Genomic DNA, 19,052 nt, shown 5'->3' with positions numbered 1-19,052 from the left:
TTCAATAAAAGTTAAAGAATATTAACAAATCACAGATTCTTGATTTGATTGCATTTTACAAAACTTTTCAAAACACCAACTTTTCTGGAATTGGGGTTGTGGTGTTGAGCACTACTGTGAGGTTAATCCTGCCTAGTTTACAGGTGCTGGTCATACAATTAGAATATCATCAAAAAGTTAATTTATTTCAATAATTCCAATCAAAAAGTGAAACTTGTATATTATATTCATTTATACACACAGACTGATATATTTCAAATGTTTATTTCTTTTAATTTTGATGATTATAACTGACAACTAAGGAAAATCCCAAATTCATTATCTCAGAAATTAGAATATTGTGAAAAGGTTCAATATTGAAGACACCTGCTGTCACACTCTAATCAGCTAATTAACTCAAAACACCTGCAAAGCCTTTAAATGGTCTCTGTCTAGTTCTGTAGGCTACACAATCATGTGGAAGACTGCCGACGTGACAGTTGTCCAAAAGACGACCATTGACACCTTGCACAAGGAGGGGAAGACACAAAAGGTCATTGCAAAAGAGGCTGGCTGTTCACAGAGCTCTTTGTCCAAGCACATTAATAGAGAGGCGTAGGGAAGGAAAATATGCGGTAGAAAAAAGTGTACAAGCAAAAGGGATAACCGCACCCTGGAGAGGATTGTGAAACAAAAATGTGGTGGAGATTCACAAAGAGTGGACTGCAGCTGGAGTCAGTGCTTCAAGAACCACTACGCACAGACATATGCAAGACATGGGTTTCAGCTGTCGCATTCCTTGTGTCAAGCCACTCTTGAACAACAGACAGCGTCAGAAGCGTCTCGCTTCAAAAAGGACTGGACTGCTGCATTCTCTGATGAAAGTAAATTTAGCATTTCCTTTGGAAATCAGGGCCCCAGAGTCTGGAAGAAGAGAGGAGAGACACACAATCCACGTTGCTTGAGGTCCAGTGTAAAGTTTCCACAGTCAGTGATGGTTCGCGGTGCCATGTCATCTGCTGGTATTGGTCCATTGTGTTTTCTGAGGTCCAAGGTCAACACAGCCGTATACCAGGAAGTTTAAGAGCACTTCATGCTTCCTGTTGCTGACCAACTTTATGGAGATGCACATTTCATTTTTCAACAGGACTTGGCACCTGCACAAAGTGCCAAAGCTTCCAGTACCTAGTTTAAGGACCATGGTATCCCTGTTCTTAATTGGCCAGCAAACTCGCCTGACCTTAACCCCATAGAAAATCTACGGAGTATTGTGAAGAGGAAGCTGCGATATGCCAGACCCAAGAATGCAGAAGAGCTGAAGGCCACTATCAGAGCAACCTGGGCTCTCATAACACCTGAGCAGTGCCACAGACTGATCGACTCCATGCCACGCCGCATTGCTGCAGTAATTCAGGCAAAAGGAGCCCCAACTAAGTATTGAGTGCTGTACATGCTCATATGTTTCATGTTCATACTTTTCAGTTGGCCAAGATTTCTAAAAATCCTTTCTTTGTATTGGTCTTAAGTAATATTCTAATTTTCTGAGATGCTGAATTTGGGATTTTCCTTAGTTGTCAGTTATAATCATCAAATTAAAAGAAATAAACATTTGAAATATATCAGTCTGTGTGTAATGAATGAATATAATATACAAGTTTCACTTTTTGAATGGAATTAGTGAAAAAAATCAACTTGATGATATTCTAATTATATGACCAGCACCTGTAAATGTTTGAACATGACTAATTGTTAAAAACTGAGACAAGTAATCAAATGTAATCAGTTACATAACTTTAATAAAGTAATTGTAACAGTTACACTACTTGTTACATTTTAAATAAAGTAACTTGTAATCTGTAACCTTCCTTCATTTCCAAAGTAGCCTTCCCAACATTATATATAGGTATAGGTGGAGCAGAGTGTCTGGTGGTGGATGCAGCTGTAGCTCTGCGCTCTCGTGGATGCGGCGTTCAGATCTGGACGGCACACTATGACCCCCAGCACTGCTTCTCTGAGACGCTTTCACCTGACCTGCCCATGGTGTGTGTGGGTGACTGGCTGCCCACCAGCATGTTTGGCTATTTCCATGCTCTGTGTGCATACCTGCGCATGATTTATGTAACACTCTATCTTGTGCTGTTTAGTGGGGAGGAGTTTGATGTTGTTTTCTTTGATCAGGTAACTACTAATGCTACTAACACTAACTACTAAGTATCAGTGTCATTTTAGTATTATTTTTATAATATTAAAGTATTTATTAATATTTTGTATCTTTTATTCAGTATTTACATTTTATTCAAGTTTTTTTTTACGTGCTTTTGTCTTTCTACATTTTTTATTTCAGTTTTAGTAATTTTTAGTACTTAAACTTATTTATTTTAGGTAGTTGCAACAGCAACATTTTATCCAATATTTTATTTTATTTTATTTCAGCCTGACAGCACTGCTATTTTTCAGTGGTGGACTTTAGCAAAGTATTAAGAAACATTTTCGAACATAATATCTAACTATTGCTGCGCTAACATTCCTAGTACAAAATAATAATAAATTAATTTTATCATTTTAATAATTAAATAATAATAATTTAAATAATTTTAACTTACAAATTATTTTATTATATGAGAAGGATGAGCTAAGTAATGCATTATACATTGACATACATTTACATTCATGCATTTGGCGCAGATGCTGTTATCCAAAGAAACACTGAATTGCTATTTTTATTTTTTATTTTATGCATTCCCTGGGAATCAAACCCATAACCTTGGTGTAGCTATCGCCATGCTACAGTTTGAGCAACAGAAAAGCCATCAAGACATAATATATGACCACAGTATAAAAGATGCTATAAACATTGGTCAAGTAAAAAGTTTAGTAGACCACACAATGCTGTGATTGACCTGGCAGAATTAAGACAATTGTTATCCTAACAACCACAAGGGTTCATTTTGTTTGCCCATCTACCTCTTTCAGGTTTCAGCATGTATCCCCTTTTTGCATTTGGCACGCCACAGAAAAAAAGTCCTATTCTACTGTCATTTTCCTGACCAACTACTTGCTCAGCGTCGCTCTGCTCTAAAGCGCATATATCGCGCCCCCATCGACTGGTTCGAGGAACTGACCACAGGTATGGTCGACCGCATTTTGGTCAACAGCCAGTTCACTGCAGCAGTCTTCAAACAGACATTCCCCAAACTGGCTGAGATTCAAACCGACATCCTTTATCCCTCTCTAAACTCGTCAGTTTTCGATGTTGAAGTAGAGGGCCTCAGCGAGCTACTCCCTGGGGGACGGAGCCTCATCTTTCTGTCAATCAACCGCTATGAATGCAAAAAGAACTTGCCACTGGCTCTACAAACGTTAGCAGCCCCGAAGGAGCATCTGTCCGCGGGGGAATGGGAGCATGTGCATCTTGTGATGGCAGGGGGTTACGATGAGCGTGTGGTTGAGAATGTAGAGCACTATGAAGAACTGCACTTACTAGCAACCTCTCTTGGCCTGGATGACCACATCACCTTCCTGCGGTCCTTCTCAGATAAACAAAAACTGTCTTTGCTGTACAGCAGCACTTGTGTACTGTACACTCCAAACAATGAACGTTTTGGCATTGTACCCATTGAGGCCATGTACTCCCGTTGCCCAGTTATTGCTGTAAACTCAGGTGGACCGCTAGAGTCTGTGGCCCATGACAAAACAGGCTTCCTTTGTGAACCCACCCCTGAGTGCTTCTCCGAAGCCATGCAAAAGTTTGTTACAGACCCTAAGCTCAAGCAGCATATGGGACAGGCTGGAAGAGAGCGGGTACAGCAGCACTTTTCGCTACAGGCCTTCACCGAGGAGCTTTACAGTCACATCATAAACCTTACCCAATAACCAATTATGACAAAATAAAGGCCATTTCGCTTCGGACCAGCACACAGATGCATTCTACCAGTCTGGTTGCCATGGGGGGACTAATGAAAGCATGTCCTCTATGATGAAAGAAAAGAGCAGTGGGAGTTAACATGGCTTAAAAGTTCAATACAAGCCTTGAAGAATGTGGAGCACTCGTCTGACTGAGAGGTTAATGAATTATCGTACACTAGCCACATTGATCAAGCATATCAGTGCATGGCCTGAGTCCATATATGTATGTGGGGTTTTTTTTTATGCCAAAGCCTATTAGAGAGTTTCTCAGGCAGAAATCAATAGAGAAGTTTTCTGTGCCCTGCTCTGTTCGCCAGTGTCTCTGCTTTTGTTTAGTGATAACAATGGAGGAAGCTTAGAGTCTTAAACTAAAGATGCTCATAACAAGTTTGTATGAATAGAAAAACAACAAGTTTTCCTGGAACACTGAAGGTCATATGCTGTATTGGGTTTGAGGTTGTTACTGATGATGCTTGATGCTATTGATACAAGACCCACGCCCTGATTAAATGAGATGCTGCATCTTGCCATGTTGTTTGTCTTTGTCTCTTGAAGGTTTTATTTTTGAATGTATTGGATATAGGCTGATCAGACAGAGCAGTGGCCTGTTTACTCTTTCAGAATAGGTCACCATTGTGTTAACATTTCCATTTTAATTTCAATCAACCACTTTTTTTTTGTTCTTTTTTTTGTTTTGTTCTTTGTCTTTGAATGAAGTTTCCCAAAGCAGCAGTTATAAACCAATTAAAGGGATAGTTCACTCAAAAATTACATTTTTTTACTTTTACTCACTTTCATGTTGTTTCTAATCCTGCATGACTTATTTTCATAAAAGATATATTTTGTATTTTGAAAAATATTTAAACTGTTTCTTTACATACAAGAAATACAACATGGTTCGGACTTTGATTTACTTTGTTTTTTTTTTTTTTTTAGAAAGAAAAAAAGTCATACAGGTTTAGAATGACATTATGGAATGGGACGATGATGTTGAATGGTAAATTTAACCCCTGGTTCTAAACCTGCACTCCATTGTCTATAACAAGTACTTTTTCTTTAATGCCAAAGATTTGTTTTCAAAACTTCCTGCATTTACAGATACTAGGGGTTAGATAGATTTAAATAATTAACTAAAATAATTTTACTAAAATGAAAGTTATTACATTTCAGGATTCCAGGCATTTCAGGCATCCCACTTTTTAACCAATGCATTTACACAACTCTTAAAGTCTACTGGTAATATAAAGCTTTAAAAAAAACAAAAAAACTAAATTAATACCCAATAAAATATTGTTGAGCTATGAATAACTATAAAAGTTTATTTTTTGTTATAAAATTGGCATGCCATTTTAATTATTTCCGATGCTTTTCCATGTTATAAATCACCTTTTCAGAGGAAACGATTGTTGTGGGGATATATTAAAATAAGAAATATCTTGATTTTGAGTTGTTTTAGCTTATATCAAAACTTGATTTGTCTTATTTTGAATAATTTGTAATTCATCTTGGTGTCCCCTTGGAAGTTTGCTGAGGCCCATAGTTGGGAACCATTGCTTTAAACGACCCGTCCACTCATATGAAACTCTAAATATCATGCGATAACCTCGATGCACTTGGGCTCGCATGCTAAATTAATAATGGGGTGTTTTTTAAATAGGCTTTAATTCTGTGTCGCAGACAGTCAGATGTATTGCCTCGCTAACGTCACATCCGTTTTGTTGGCAGTTTGGGAGCAGTTTTTGTTGCATTTCCTCAATAACACTCGATGCGTTAAAGATGAGGACCTTATTTTTAGCCGTGCACTGATTGGGTTTTAATCACATAAAAAGAGGGGTTATGGGGCCAGCGAACATGTAAATCAAGTGGCCACAATAACAAGGTCAGAATGCACAACCTTCAAACCTTCTCTCTGTGTTAAGAGTTAAAGATATTTGGATATGATTGTTGAATAGGAGAATAGAAAAAAAAAGGTTTTGCAGTGCAGATGTGATGGACATGACCTGTAATTAATGGTATTCATCAAGCCTGCTCTTGAGAATACAATGAGCGAGACATATTTGACTTTATATTGTTTGCTGCAGTGGCACATGAATTAAACTTTCATTTTCTCCAAACTAGCTCTGAAATGGTGCAGAAAGAGATACATTGACTGAGATATTTGCATGAGACACATGACACTAATTTCCAGTTGACTATTTGATAACCAGTGGTAAATCTTGTAGTAACAGCAGATTTTCCATATAAAAGCGGCATTAAATGTTTCAAAAAAAGGAAATAAGAATAATACCCTGATGGATACACACAGACAGGAATATCTCATGACTGTTTTTGAATGACATATTAGTTTACAACTATTTGTATTCATAGCCTGTCTTTTAGTGTTTTCTTATATGAAATGCTTGCAAATTATGATTTTAGATTTTACAGCTTCAATAAAATATTCCAGTGCATTAGCATATATCTGGTGGGGATTATTGGCATGCTATGAGGGGTGGGCTTTGATTTACATTTGTGGTATAAAACAAATAAAAATTTTGCTCCGTTTTTTTAAATATCAATCAATAACATCGCTCCGTGGCAAGTTATGAGCAAAATGATAGCCTCAATAAAAACCAGTTATTTATCACCAAAGACAAAGAAAGTTGCGTGTCAAATAGACAACAGGCCCATGCAGGAAGCTTAGAAAATGTGATTTCTTTTCAATTAAAGACTACTGGTAATTTATAACTAGTGTTATGGAGTATGGCTGTTACATCAAGGAATAATTTTTATTCAGGTAAAAGTGGCTTTGTGGCTTTGTTTTTTTACCTATATGCACTGGCAAAATATATAAAAAAAAAAAAAGAAAAACAACAAAATGTATGTAGATTCATGCTCAAAGGAGAGTTTTGCAAATTGGTTAAGAAATAAACAATAAAACAATCAGCCAGTTAAATTATTTTCAATAAAGCATTTGCAAAATATTTTTTCATTGTTTTAAGCAACAACAAAAAAAAAACTTGACAAAATAAATGTAATTATGATAACAAGTCTCCCTCTCTCTCTCTCTCTCTCTCTCTCTCTCTTTTTCTTCTTCATCTTGTTTGACCCCAGTGATGCAGGAAGCTAAGAAAATGTGATTATTGCTATTTCATATCTAGTGCTATAGAATATGATGGGATTATTTTTATACAGGTAAATATGGCTTTGTGAACCATTGAGGCTTTGGAAATCATCTGAGCTATAAATGTTGACCCAAACAAGAGCACAAGACCTTTAACAAATCCATTCCGTTTTGCTCTGATGTAGGTATGCCGTGGTGTTTATAGAGATGGTGTGTGTATGTGGTTTGAGATTGAGAACATGTGGAGATGCTCATTGCCCCTCGGTGATCCTGGCTGCTTTCCAGCCCTCAGTTGGCCCTTAATCAGGGAGCTGTCACTCAAACAGAAGCGCATATTCACCAGTCACATGGGACACCCGATTAAATGCTCAGCTACCCCCATCTGCCCTCCTCAGGCACAAAAACAACTCCCCTCAGAGTCTACTACACACGCACTTAGCAAACCAGGCACTTTTGATGCCCATCGACTTCAGCTGTCCCATTTCAATCACTCCAGAAAGCGTTAAGCTATATCACGCGTGTTTACAGTAAATGCAATTTTTAATTGTGCATTTAGATCCTGTTGTAATCAGGAGGACCGATCGCGTGACGCTGGCAGCGGTTGGCAGAATGACAGTGATGCCCAGCTGGAGATCAGCGCTCACCTGAGGAGGGGTCGCGTCAATCACCCATCCCGTCCTGCTTCGCGCGCGCACCCTGACGCAGCCTATTTACCCTCAAACAAAAGCGGCGTTCAACTTGAAAGCGTTGCGCGTGTGAGCGGGTGTGTGTCGCGATGGCAGAATAGATTGAGCTGTCAGAGCAGTTGCTCAGAGGGAAGATTAATAACCAGCACAAACAATAACGTTCCCTTCATCACCATAAATATGCTAATGACCGTTATCAATACAGCAGCTCATGGAAGCGCCGGTATTACAGAGACGGCCAAGAGAGAGAGCACGAGGGTCAGCCATTTATTCAAAGACCGCTCTGATAAACCCACAGCTTGGTCTCTCGATAAAAGCACCCACCCTTAAAAGCTATCAGCTCGCGAGTAAGACAACACTTCATTGTGCGAGTGTGTGTGTCAAGAGGTAAAGGAGTAGCCTATGCGTGCCAAGGATTTAATTAAGAGTCAAAAGGGTGAGCTGAGCTGTTGGGAGGGAAGGGGAGGGGATAATGGACCAATGGACCACTGATGTTTATTAGTAATTGGGCATCTGTTTTAGAAGCTGAATAAAACTCCAATGGAGATAACTTATACAAAAAAATATGTTCTGTATTTTTTAGGCTCTCCCATTGGGATTTGGAGAATGTATGTGTTTTTTTTTCAGTACATATGAATTATATATTAAAATAAGTTGAGAAGCATATTTAAGCTTGTTTTCTGGAAATTATATAGTCTACATTTTATTAATTTCAATAATAATAGTTTACCAACAGTAAATGATGTTCAATAAGACAAACTAAAAAAAAAAATAAAAAAAACAAGAACAAAATGCTAAATACAAATAAACTTAATTCAGAAGAAGTGAAAAATAGCTTAAAAAGTGCGTTTTGTTTTACAGATTATATTGTTATATCATATTTTTTTTTAAATCAGAAATCATTCCAAAAATCTGGTTAAGAAAAATATTTTTTGCAGTCGTCAAGCTAGGTATAAAAGCATCTTTGTTGTTTCTTTCTCTAACGTTTTGTAAAGGGTGTCTTGGTGATCCCCAGATTTTTTTTAGGACAATGCTATTAACTGAGGGTGTGTTTAGTGGATGTGTACATAGAAGCAATTCATTGGAACAGAAGCATAATTCAGGATAATAAGGTCATTGGGGACTCTTTAGGAAGTGAAGACTCACAATTTTGTTTATTTTAAACAAAATCAATACTGCAACATTTGGTAGAATCACACCCAGCACATTCTCACATCCACTTTTTTTGTGTAACCCCACGTTTTTTATTTATTTGATTATTATTATTTTTTTATCATACCTCATCAATCAAAGTGAAATTTGACCCATAATAGTATCACATTAGCCCTAGTAGAAGTCGTAACTACCATCTAGGTCCAAAAATCATTTATATCCACTGACAGTCTTTAAAAAGTAGCTGTGTATTCTTCAGAAATAAAAATGTGTATCATTTATATAAATTACAGACATTTCATTATATTACAGAAGAAATTTTACCAGTTCCTGTTTCCTGTGAAAGATTCAAACAGTGTTGTTATTGTTAACTTAAACAATAAAAAACATTATTTTTAACCGAAATAAATCTCAAATAAAATAAAATACAAATATAAGATATTTGTATAAGTATAATATATACTTATTCATTTTTTATATATTATATATAAAATATAAATATTATATAATTTGCATATATAAATATTAGTAGAAAAAACTGAAACGAAAATTTACAAATCAAAAACTGAAGCTTTAAATACTTAAACTAATCAAATACTTAATTTCTAAAACTAAAAATCTAAATAAAGTATAACTATATAGAAATACTAAAATAACAATAAAAATACAAATGACAAAAGCAGATATCAGAATTGTGAGCACAAAGTAAAATTGAAATAAGAGCTAGAAAAAAAAGCTATATTTTTAAAATATGAACAAATGCTATAATAGTGTGTAAATAATACTAAAATAGCAATGGTGTGAAATGAATATTTATATATATATATATATTTAGTAGTCTACTGTCTTTGATGTCAAAGCTTAAAACAACTTGGCTACACAACTTCTGGTGGTCCTGCGCCAGCCAAGCAGCTACCATTAAAAGAATGGAAATGCTAACAGATAGCTTTCATTCATATTTCCAACAATTTCAGTAGAGTTTTTGCAACTCAACATGAAACCAATCACGTCAAAACTGTTCCAATGCAGGAGGTAAGAAGGGGGTGTGAAAGAAAAAAGATAGGAAGAAATCTGAGGGAGGCAAAGGCAAGCAGCCAAAGGAAACAAGAGTGAGTCAGTCCCCCCAGTACATCAGAACCCGAAGCCATTTCTTAATCTTTCCTTCCCGCACTCCCCCTTGTTGCTCGAGCACCTGCTATGTGTATGCGAGTGTTGAGGGCCGATGTTGTCAGCTGTCAGTTACAATATTGACATTGATTGGACTCAGCTCAGGACACTGAGCTCATAAAACCGTTCTCGGGAGGTGTGAGCGTGAATGTGTGTGTACCTGAAGGTGTGAGGGTATCTCCTGGGTGAATTTTCACTAGCTTAACCTGCAGTAGAGCTGTAATTAACTTGGGCTAATTATTGGCAGGCAGGGGTTAGGATGCTTATAAGAGATCCCTGTGCTGCCTGTGCAGATAATCACAGCTTAGGGGCTTGTCATAGGGTAAACTCTATGTGTGTGTGGATCAGGAAATGCTAGGAAAGCAGCATTGATGCATTCAGTTAAGCAAACATCCCCAACTAGCGAGATTCTATAGTACAGACCAAAGGTTTGGACACACCTTCTCATTCAAAGAGTTTTCTTTATTTTCATGACTATGAAAATTGTAGAGTCACACTGAAGGCATCAAGGGCTATTTGACCAAGAAGGAGAGTGATGGGGTGCTGCGCCAGATGACCTGGCCTCCACAGTTACCGGACCTGAATCCAATCAAATGGTTTAGGGGTGAGCTGGACCGCAGACAGAAGGCAAAAGGGCCAACAAGTGCTAAGCATCTCTCGGGGAACTCCTTCAAGACTGTTGGAAGACCATTTCAGGTGACTACCTCTTGAAGCTCATCAAGAGAATGCCAAGAGTGTGCAAAGCAGTAATCAAAGCAAAAGGTGGCTACTTTGAAGAACCTAGAATATGGCATATTTTCAGTTGTTTCACATTTTTTTGTTATGTATATAATTCCATATATAATTCTACATGTGTTAATTCATAGTTTTGATGCCTTCAGTGTGAACCTACAATTTGAAAATAAAGAAAACTCTTTGAATGAGAAGGTGTGTCCAAACTTTTGGTCTGTACTGTACATTTGAATTAGGCTGTTCTACAAGCATCCATTTCACATCCAGGAAACTAAACAGATGTTATGGCTGCATTTTACAATGAAAGCTAAGCGCTAATGTGCTAACAAACATAAGTATCTCAGTCCTTTTTTCCCTAAATGCCTGTAATGAAATTGACAGCAAACAGCAGCTGTTGAGCTGAATTGATTTCATTTTTTAATCATCATTCCCCCATTCCCTGTCATTCGAACAGACGCATAGCATATTCAATTAGCAACTGAACCCCAGCCAGCAATCTTTATCAGATGGAGGAGAGGTGAGAAAGGAAGGTGGAGGGAGGGGAGAACACATGGGAAATCACTGAGTGCTACGACACTGCAAACATCCACAGAGGAGCTGCAGAGATACTGAGGGTCAATAGAGAGGCCTCAAACCGGACAAAGATACTTGGATGTGTCATTTCCTCCCCTAATCCCATTGTTCCATTTTTTTTTTAGACTTTCTCTTTTTAATGCTGGATTTGTTAAAGGAATAGTTTATAGACATCAGGGCAAGAATTTCTGAAGAGCTGTGGCATATTTCAGCCTTAGAGATATACAGTACTGTGCAAAAGTCTTAGGCCACTATAGTATTTTCACCAACAAAAAATGGTTTTAAGTCCGTTATTTCTATCTTTTGCTGTAGTGTCAGTACTAAATATCAGTTTACATTTCCAAACATAATTTTTGCCATTAATTGTAATAATCCAGTGAGATTTTTGTTTGCAAGGAGTCTGACAACAGCCAGTGCTCCACACAGAGATCTGATCTCATCATCATCAGTCTGTCTGGAATAATATGAAGAAACAGAACAAACTGATACAGACTCAATCCAGAAGAACTGTGGCAATGTCTCCAAGACAATTGCACAGTAATGACTTTATGAATTTCTTCACTGATAAAATAGATAACATTAGAAATACAATAGCGAATGTAGATTCTACAGCGTCTAACACTTCAGTTTCATCCATCGCACCCAAAGATAAACTGCAGTGCTTTACAAATATAGGACAGGAAGAGCTAAATAAACTTATCACTGTATCTAAACCAACAACATGTTTATTAGATCCTGTACCCACTAAATTACTAAAAGAGCTGTTACCTGTAGCCGAAGAACCGCTTCTCAATATCATTAACTCGTCGTTATCTTTAGGTCACTTCCCAAAACCATTCAAGCTGGCGGTTATCAAGCCTCTTATTAAGAAACCAAAACTAGATCCTAGTGTACTGGCAAATTATAGGCCTATTTCAAATCTTCCATTTATGTCTAAAATTTTAGAAAAAGTTGTGTCTGCTCAATTGAGCACCTCCCTGCATAAAAATGATCTGTATGAAGAATTTCAGTCAGGTTTTAGGCCCCACCATAGCACAGAAACTGCACTTGTTAAAATTACAAATGACCTGCTTCTTGCGTCAGATCAAGGCTGCATCTCATTTCTAGTCTTACTTGATCTTAGTGCTGCGTTCGACACCATAGATCATGCCATACTCATAGATCGATTACAAAACTATACAGGTATTCAAGGGCAGGCTCTAAGATGGTTTAGATCCTACCTGTCCGATCGCTACCATTTTGTTTACTTAAATGGGGTGTCTTCTCATTTATCATCAGTAAAATATGGAGTGCCACAAGGATCCGTCCTAGGTCCCCTTCTATTTTCAATATACATGTTGCCCCTTGGTAATATTATTAGAAAATACGGAATTAGCTTCCACTGTTATGCTGATGATACTCAGCTATATATCTCAACGAGACCAGATGAAACTTCCCAATTATCTAAGCTAACAGAGTGTGTTAAAAATGTAAAAGATTGGATGACAAATAATTTTCTCCAATTAAATTCGGATAAGACAGAGATATTAATTATTGGACCAAAAAACACTACACAGAATCTTGTAGATTACAATCTGCAACTAGACGGATGTACTGTTACTTCCTCTACAGTCAGAAATCTGGGTGTTATATTGGACAGCAATTTGTCTTTTGAAAATCATATTTCCAATGTTACAAAAACCGCATTCTTCCATCTTAGAAACATTGCCAAGCTACGAAACATGTTATCTGTTTCTGATGCAGAAAAGCTAGTTCATGCTTTCATGACCTCTAGACTGGACTATTGTAATGGACTTCTAGGTGGTTGTCCTGCTTCGTCAATAAACAAGCTACAGGTAGTCCAAAATGCAGCTGCTAGAGTCCTTACCAGGTCAAGAAAATATGATCATATTACCCCAATTTTACAGTCTCTGCACTGGCTACCTATTAAGTTCCGTATCAGTTACAAATTATCATTACTTACCTATAAGGCCCTAAATGGTTTAGCTCCTGCGTACCTAACTAGCCTTCTACCACGCTACAACCCATCACGCACCCTAAGGTCACAAAACGCTGGACTTTTGGTAGTTCCTAGGATAGCAAAGTCCACTAAAGGAGGTAGAGCTTTTTCACATTTGGCTCCCAAACTCTGGAATAGCCTTCCTGATAATGTTCGGGGTTCAGACACACTCTCTCTGTTTAAATCTAGATTAAAAACGCATCTCTTTCGCCAAGCATTCGAATAATGTATCTCTTAAATTGTGAATGTAGTTGCATCTGCATTTTTATTCTTTAGCTTGGGTTAAACTAATTTTACTTTGTTGGATCAGCAGCTATGCTAATGATGTCTCTATTTTGTTTCTATGTTTTGCCACGGGATTTACATCCCGTGGTAACTAGGATTTACACAAGCTCCAGTCTGGATCCAGAACACCTGAGAAGAGATGATGCTGACCCTCAGAGGACCCCAGATGATGCTAACCTTGAATCAACAAACAGAACTAACAATTATTGCTACATGTGTGACTGCATCCTATAATTACTATTAATTAATAATATTGATAGTTCATCATCTAGCTGACTACGTCTTGTATTATTATTATTATTATTTTTATTTTTCTAAAATCCTGTCAAACGTGCACAAACTACTAGCTACTACTAAATATTGTTGAAACATAATTTTCTGTAAAGTTGCTTTGTAACGATTTGTATTGTAAAAAGCGCTATACAAATAAACTTGAATTGAAAAACTTGAAGTACTGTAGTTCACCCAAAAATTTACATTTGCTAAACTTTACTCATCCTCATGCTATCCTAGATGTAAATTATTTTGTTTCTTTAACAGATTTGGAAAAAATGTCACTTGCTCACTATTGGATCCTCTGCAGTGAATGGGTGCCGTGTGATCAAGAGTTTAAACAGCTGATAAAGACATTACGATAATCCACAAGTAATTCACATGACTCCAGTCCATCAATTAATGCCCTGTGAAGTGAAAGCTGTGTGTTTTGTAAGAAACAAATCCAATATTGACAAATCCAAAAATCAGAGCTAGTCTGCAGATATTGGGCACAAAAAAAGTGTAGTGTATAATAGGCACAGACTATTGATTTTTTGTTGTAGTTGTTGTTTTTAGCTTCAGACTGTGAATCCATCACAGTTGGATATTTCAATATTTTGAGTTAATTTTAGTACACACGAGTTGCATTTGAAATATCTAGAAAATCTGGTAGTGTATGATACTCAGTCTTTGTGTTTGATGCAGGTTTTTTTTCTCTGTTACCATTTACAAAGTCAGAAATGGTTTTAAAATTCTATTAATTGTGTAGTGTGTAATGCCATTGTTATTCTAATTTCATATATATATGAACAGGATATTTGTCATTTACAACCATGACTTTTTTCTTTACTGCAATAATGAGATTTAATGTGAGATACAGCAGTATAAATCTATATAAAGAAATGTTTTGTAGTACATGATGCATATGTATCCGCAGTGGAGCTTTGTACAGTGTGCATGTATTAATTAAGAGTTATTATGTAGTGTGTTATGTATTCATCACATTTTATATGTACCAAGTACAGCAGGAACTGCAGGTTATTTTCATATCTACATCAATTACACTAACAAACACTCAGGCAGTAGATTATTTATGCGTGCATGTGCGACTGTTTGTGTGTATGACCATGGACATCATGATAATGGTAACGTCATCAGTGTCTGTGATTACAGTAATGATGTTAGTACACAAATGCACTGGTCTCTCATTAGGACAATCTGTCCACGAGGCAGAGCAGGGGGGGGTGTGAGTCTAAAAGCTAATATATCAAATCTACACAGCCGCACATGCAGTTTATGTGCATGTGCTGATTGTGTACTTGTGTAAAAAAAAAATGAGGTGGACACATGAAAGTGTGAAAACATACTTTTTTACTGTCACAGCAACTGTACAACAAAAAAGTTTTTATGGTAATGAGATGATTTGTAGTACTTACTGGTCAATATGGAAGGGTATGTATCTTTTTATAATTAATTTGTGCCCTTTTTATTTTACCTTTCTCCTTAGAATACTGAAGCCTGATTCGCGAAACGCCATTGCTCTGTACTGTCCAATGGCGTACAAGTGCGTGAAAATTAGGGGGCTTGGCCCCCCTTTATAACGCAGCACTTGGCGCCAATTTCCTCAGAATCTTTCTCCTTCAAGTGATTTATCTGGAAGCCTCTCCTTCGTTGTCGAATCATCACAAAAGTTGATATATTTTCAGTCCTCTTCAGTGTTCCGTCGAAGTTATAGTATGTCTTTCAAACCCCTTTCACGCTGCACGTTGATCCCGGAAAACTGACAGAGTGCCTTCCGTGCAAAGGCAAACACGTCCCGGGACCTAATCTTATAGCTGGGATCAGTCAGAAAACAAGCCCTATGTGAACAAAAGCCATAAAGAACCAATGCTGTAAAGGGTGTGTTGTAGTGATGACACGCGTTATCATGCGACTGTTTTACCGGGTTTTTTGAAGGCAGATCAACATTCACAATGAAAATAATTGTCCAAACTGGTATGAAGCAGAGATCAGGGAGCTCCTCACTATCCGTGCTGAAGCTGAGATTGTTTGCCAGCTTGGTGAAATGGTACGTGTCACATTACACATCACATCATGTCTTAACGGGATGTGTGTGCGTTCACAGACAGACTATATTCCAGAAGTCAACAGATTCTGGAAAATAACTGGTAGTTTGAATGAACCAATACCAAACCATGCCGGGACAAATCACGGAACACATTATCCATGTATTTTCCGGAATCTCTGTGTGAAAGGGGCTTCAGACTTTGTTTTCATGCTCGGGTCGTGATCATCAGGGAGCTCCATTTAGAAGCCCCGCTTCCCTCACTGCGATGGCATGAGTATCAGGACTCTCCGTAAGAGAATAGCCTGTGTGCTCGGTGATGCGTCTACTTTCCTTCCGCCGTCCCTCTCCTATGCTGCTCCATTGGGGTCTCAGAGAAAGCAGTGCATCATCTAAAAGGCAGTGGAAGAACAAAACCCCTCCCACCGAACCCGAACAGAACCAGCTGGATGGGGTGCTTCTTCAGCCTAGTCAACGCCATGAGACAGGCCGTCAAAGAATTACCAAATTCTTCCCCGAAGTGCATGATGAAGTACCCAAGATTTATATTGTTCAATGACATAAGCCACTGTTAAGAGGTTTCCTTTTTAAAATCAGTTTCTTGTGAGATGAGGATAGCCAAAACAAACACACTCACACAGAGAGCTAAAGTTGCTAATTTCTTACTGCTGTTTACATCTGAATTATAGTAACAAAATAATCTATTCTGAAGAACACTTGAACTTTTCTATATGTATGTTCAACATACATCTTTCTGCATTTAAAAAAAACTATTTTCTTCTCTAGACGGGTCTGGAAGGAGGCCTGTGGTTGCACCAGCAAGGAAACATAAGGAATCATGTCATATGTATTTGACATATGATGCATCTTGACACATGGCATGAATGGAGATGTGATTGATCAGTGTGTACAGACTAATCACCCAGACTAAGCATTTTGACACATCGATAAGCTGCAGTCAGCAAACATACCCTGGATATAAAAACATCTCAAGTGTTCTGCAAAAATGTACTATTAGATATGTTAGAGGAGACCATTGAGACTCCTTTATTTTCCCCTTTTTTGGTTATTGGATTATCCCCCAGTAACCAAAACTGTAAGTACAACACCCCCTCCCTATAGATTTATATTATAACTGTGGTATGTGGTGTGCTATTATTTCTAAATGTTAAGTTAGAACAATCTGTCAAACTATAAGTGCCTAAATATAACAAATTATATAGGCCTATCCTACGTAAACAAGTAGGGTTTGTTAATTGTTAACTATGCTATGACTTTATTGCAGTTATGTTATCAACCAACTTTTTATGTGTGGATGATGTAACGAATGCACACATGAAACGATTGATCCAATTGCAGTGTTTTAATAGGGTAATCCAAAAATCAAAATCCAAAAACAGGCTAGAGGTCAATAACAAGAAAAGCAGTTCATAAACCATAAACATGAGGGAACACGAGAAAGATGGGTGACGGAAAACAAGGACTCCATTAAACCGATAGAAACAGACCGGTTTATAAAGACAGGTGAAAACGATGAAAGTGGACACCCAGGGAAACACAGACCAGACATTGTGACATTACCCCCCCCCCCCCCCCCTCTAAGGAGCAGCTAGCAGATGCTACACCGAACAAACCAAGGAACACAGAGACCAGGAGGGAGGTGGACTGGTGGAGGATAAGGGCGAGGGACGAGGGCCAGGTCCATAGAGGGAAACAGAGACAGGAAGTGAAAAAAAGAATTATAAACCACACAACAACAAAACAAAGAGGCCAGGAGGGAACGGAAAGTTCAGGGGCCCAGGGCAGAGCCGACAGGGCAGGAATCCAGGGTGGAGCAGGTGGAACTGTGCAGCGCAGAAGACCACCACAGTGGGATCGATGGCACAGGAGAGCAAGTTTGGTTAGGTAAGCCTGAAATAGAGAACATGAACAGGTTAAGGGTGGCCTCCGTGGCCCTGATGAGATGGTAAATGGTCTCCATGGCCATTACAGGATAGGACAAGCGCTCAGGAAGTTCCGCAGAGACAGGACGAGCACTCAGGAAGTTCCGCAGAGACATGAAGAGGCTCTGGTAGATCCGCGATGATTTGACTGGGGTCAGGAAGATCATTGGGGAACTGACTTGACTCTGGAGGGACCACGGGGACCTGATTCGACTCTGGAGGGACCACGGGGACCTGGTCAGTGGGGACCTGACTCGACTCTGGACGGTCACCTGTGGCTGCCATCTGGTGCAGTGGCGCTGGGCCAGCGGCCATCTTGTGCTGTGGCGCTGGACCGGGGGCCATCTTGTCTGTAGAGATGGGTGTGGTCTGTGTATCCCATTGACTATGATGTTGAAGGTAACCCCCAAAAGTCCAGGACCTCCAGCCCATTCATCTCCCACCCAGGCAAAGGGTCATCCAGGCAGTTGTTGAATAGGTCCCTCAGGGCCTCATCATTATACCCCAGTCCCACTGCCATTGTCCAAAAGACTTGAGCCAAACCAGCCACCTCACTCCCCTTCTGACGGAGGGTGGTTGGGTTCAACAGTCTCCCCATCCGCTCCTCTATGGTGGTTGGGGAACGGATACGAAATCCCACACCGCTGGATCTGGGCATGCTGGAGTCCTTCTGTAACGAATGCACACATGAAACGAGAGATCCAATTGCAGTGATTTAATAGGGTAATCCAAAAATCTAAATCCAAAAACAGGCTAGAGGTCAATAACAAGAAAAGCAGACCAAAAATAAGAAACATGAAGAACATTAGAAAGCCGGGTGACGGAAAACAAGGACTCCATGAAACAGATAGAAACAGACCGGTTTATAAAGACAGGTGAAAATGATGAAAGTGGAGACAGCTGAGTGCAATTAACAGGTGTGCAATTAACAGTGATGAATGGGACAAAGGCTAGTGGGAAATGTAGTGCCTGCAGTGGGGTGACTATGGGGAAGTGAGACCACTAGTGGACACCCAGGGAAACACAGACCAGACACTGTGAAAGATGATAGGACAAAAGACCATTAAAAAAAAATAAACATTTAAGCAAACAAACAAATAAACCTTATGAGGGAGCTAAAACAGTTCACACTTCAACCCCCGCAATATTCCCACCAAAACTATACGCCCTTGCTTGCCATCCATCCTGAGGGCAGCCGGAGTGACTG

At 38.6% G+C, this 19,052-nt stretch overlaps 1 protein-coding gene across 1 annotated transcript; it reads left to right on the top strand.

Annotated features, from left to right (window-relative positions):
* The first annotated feature begins 1,882 nt into the window (after positions 1 to 1,882).
* LOC132103088 (alpha-1,3/1,6-mannosyltransferase ALG2-like) lies at positions 1,883 to 4,412 on the top strand. The gene is made up of 2 exons (XM_059507903.1): positions 1,883 to 2,019; positions 2,953 to 4,412. Exons 1-2 carry the CDS (start codon positions 2,017 to 2,019, stop codon positions 3,850 to 3,852), a joined length of 903 nt encoding a protein of 300 aa, XP_059363886.1. The 5' UTR covers positions 1,883 to 2,016; the 3' UTR covers positions 3,853 to 4,412.
* Positions 4,413 to 19,052: the final 14,640 nt, after the last annotated feature.

This window comes from Carassius carassius, chromosome 24 (genome assembly GCF_963082965.1).
Source record: "Carassius carassius chromosome 24, fCarCar2.1, whole genome shotgun sequence".
NCBI classification, from domain to species: Eukaryota; Metazoa; Chordata; class Actinopteri; order Cypriniformes; family Cyprinidae; genus Carassius; species Carassius carassius.
The sequence above is the reverse complement of the archived record's forward strand: the minus strand, read 5'-3'. Positions and strand labels throughout refer to the sequence as shown.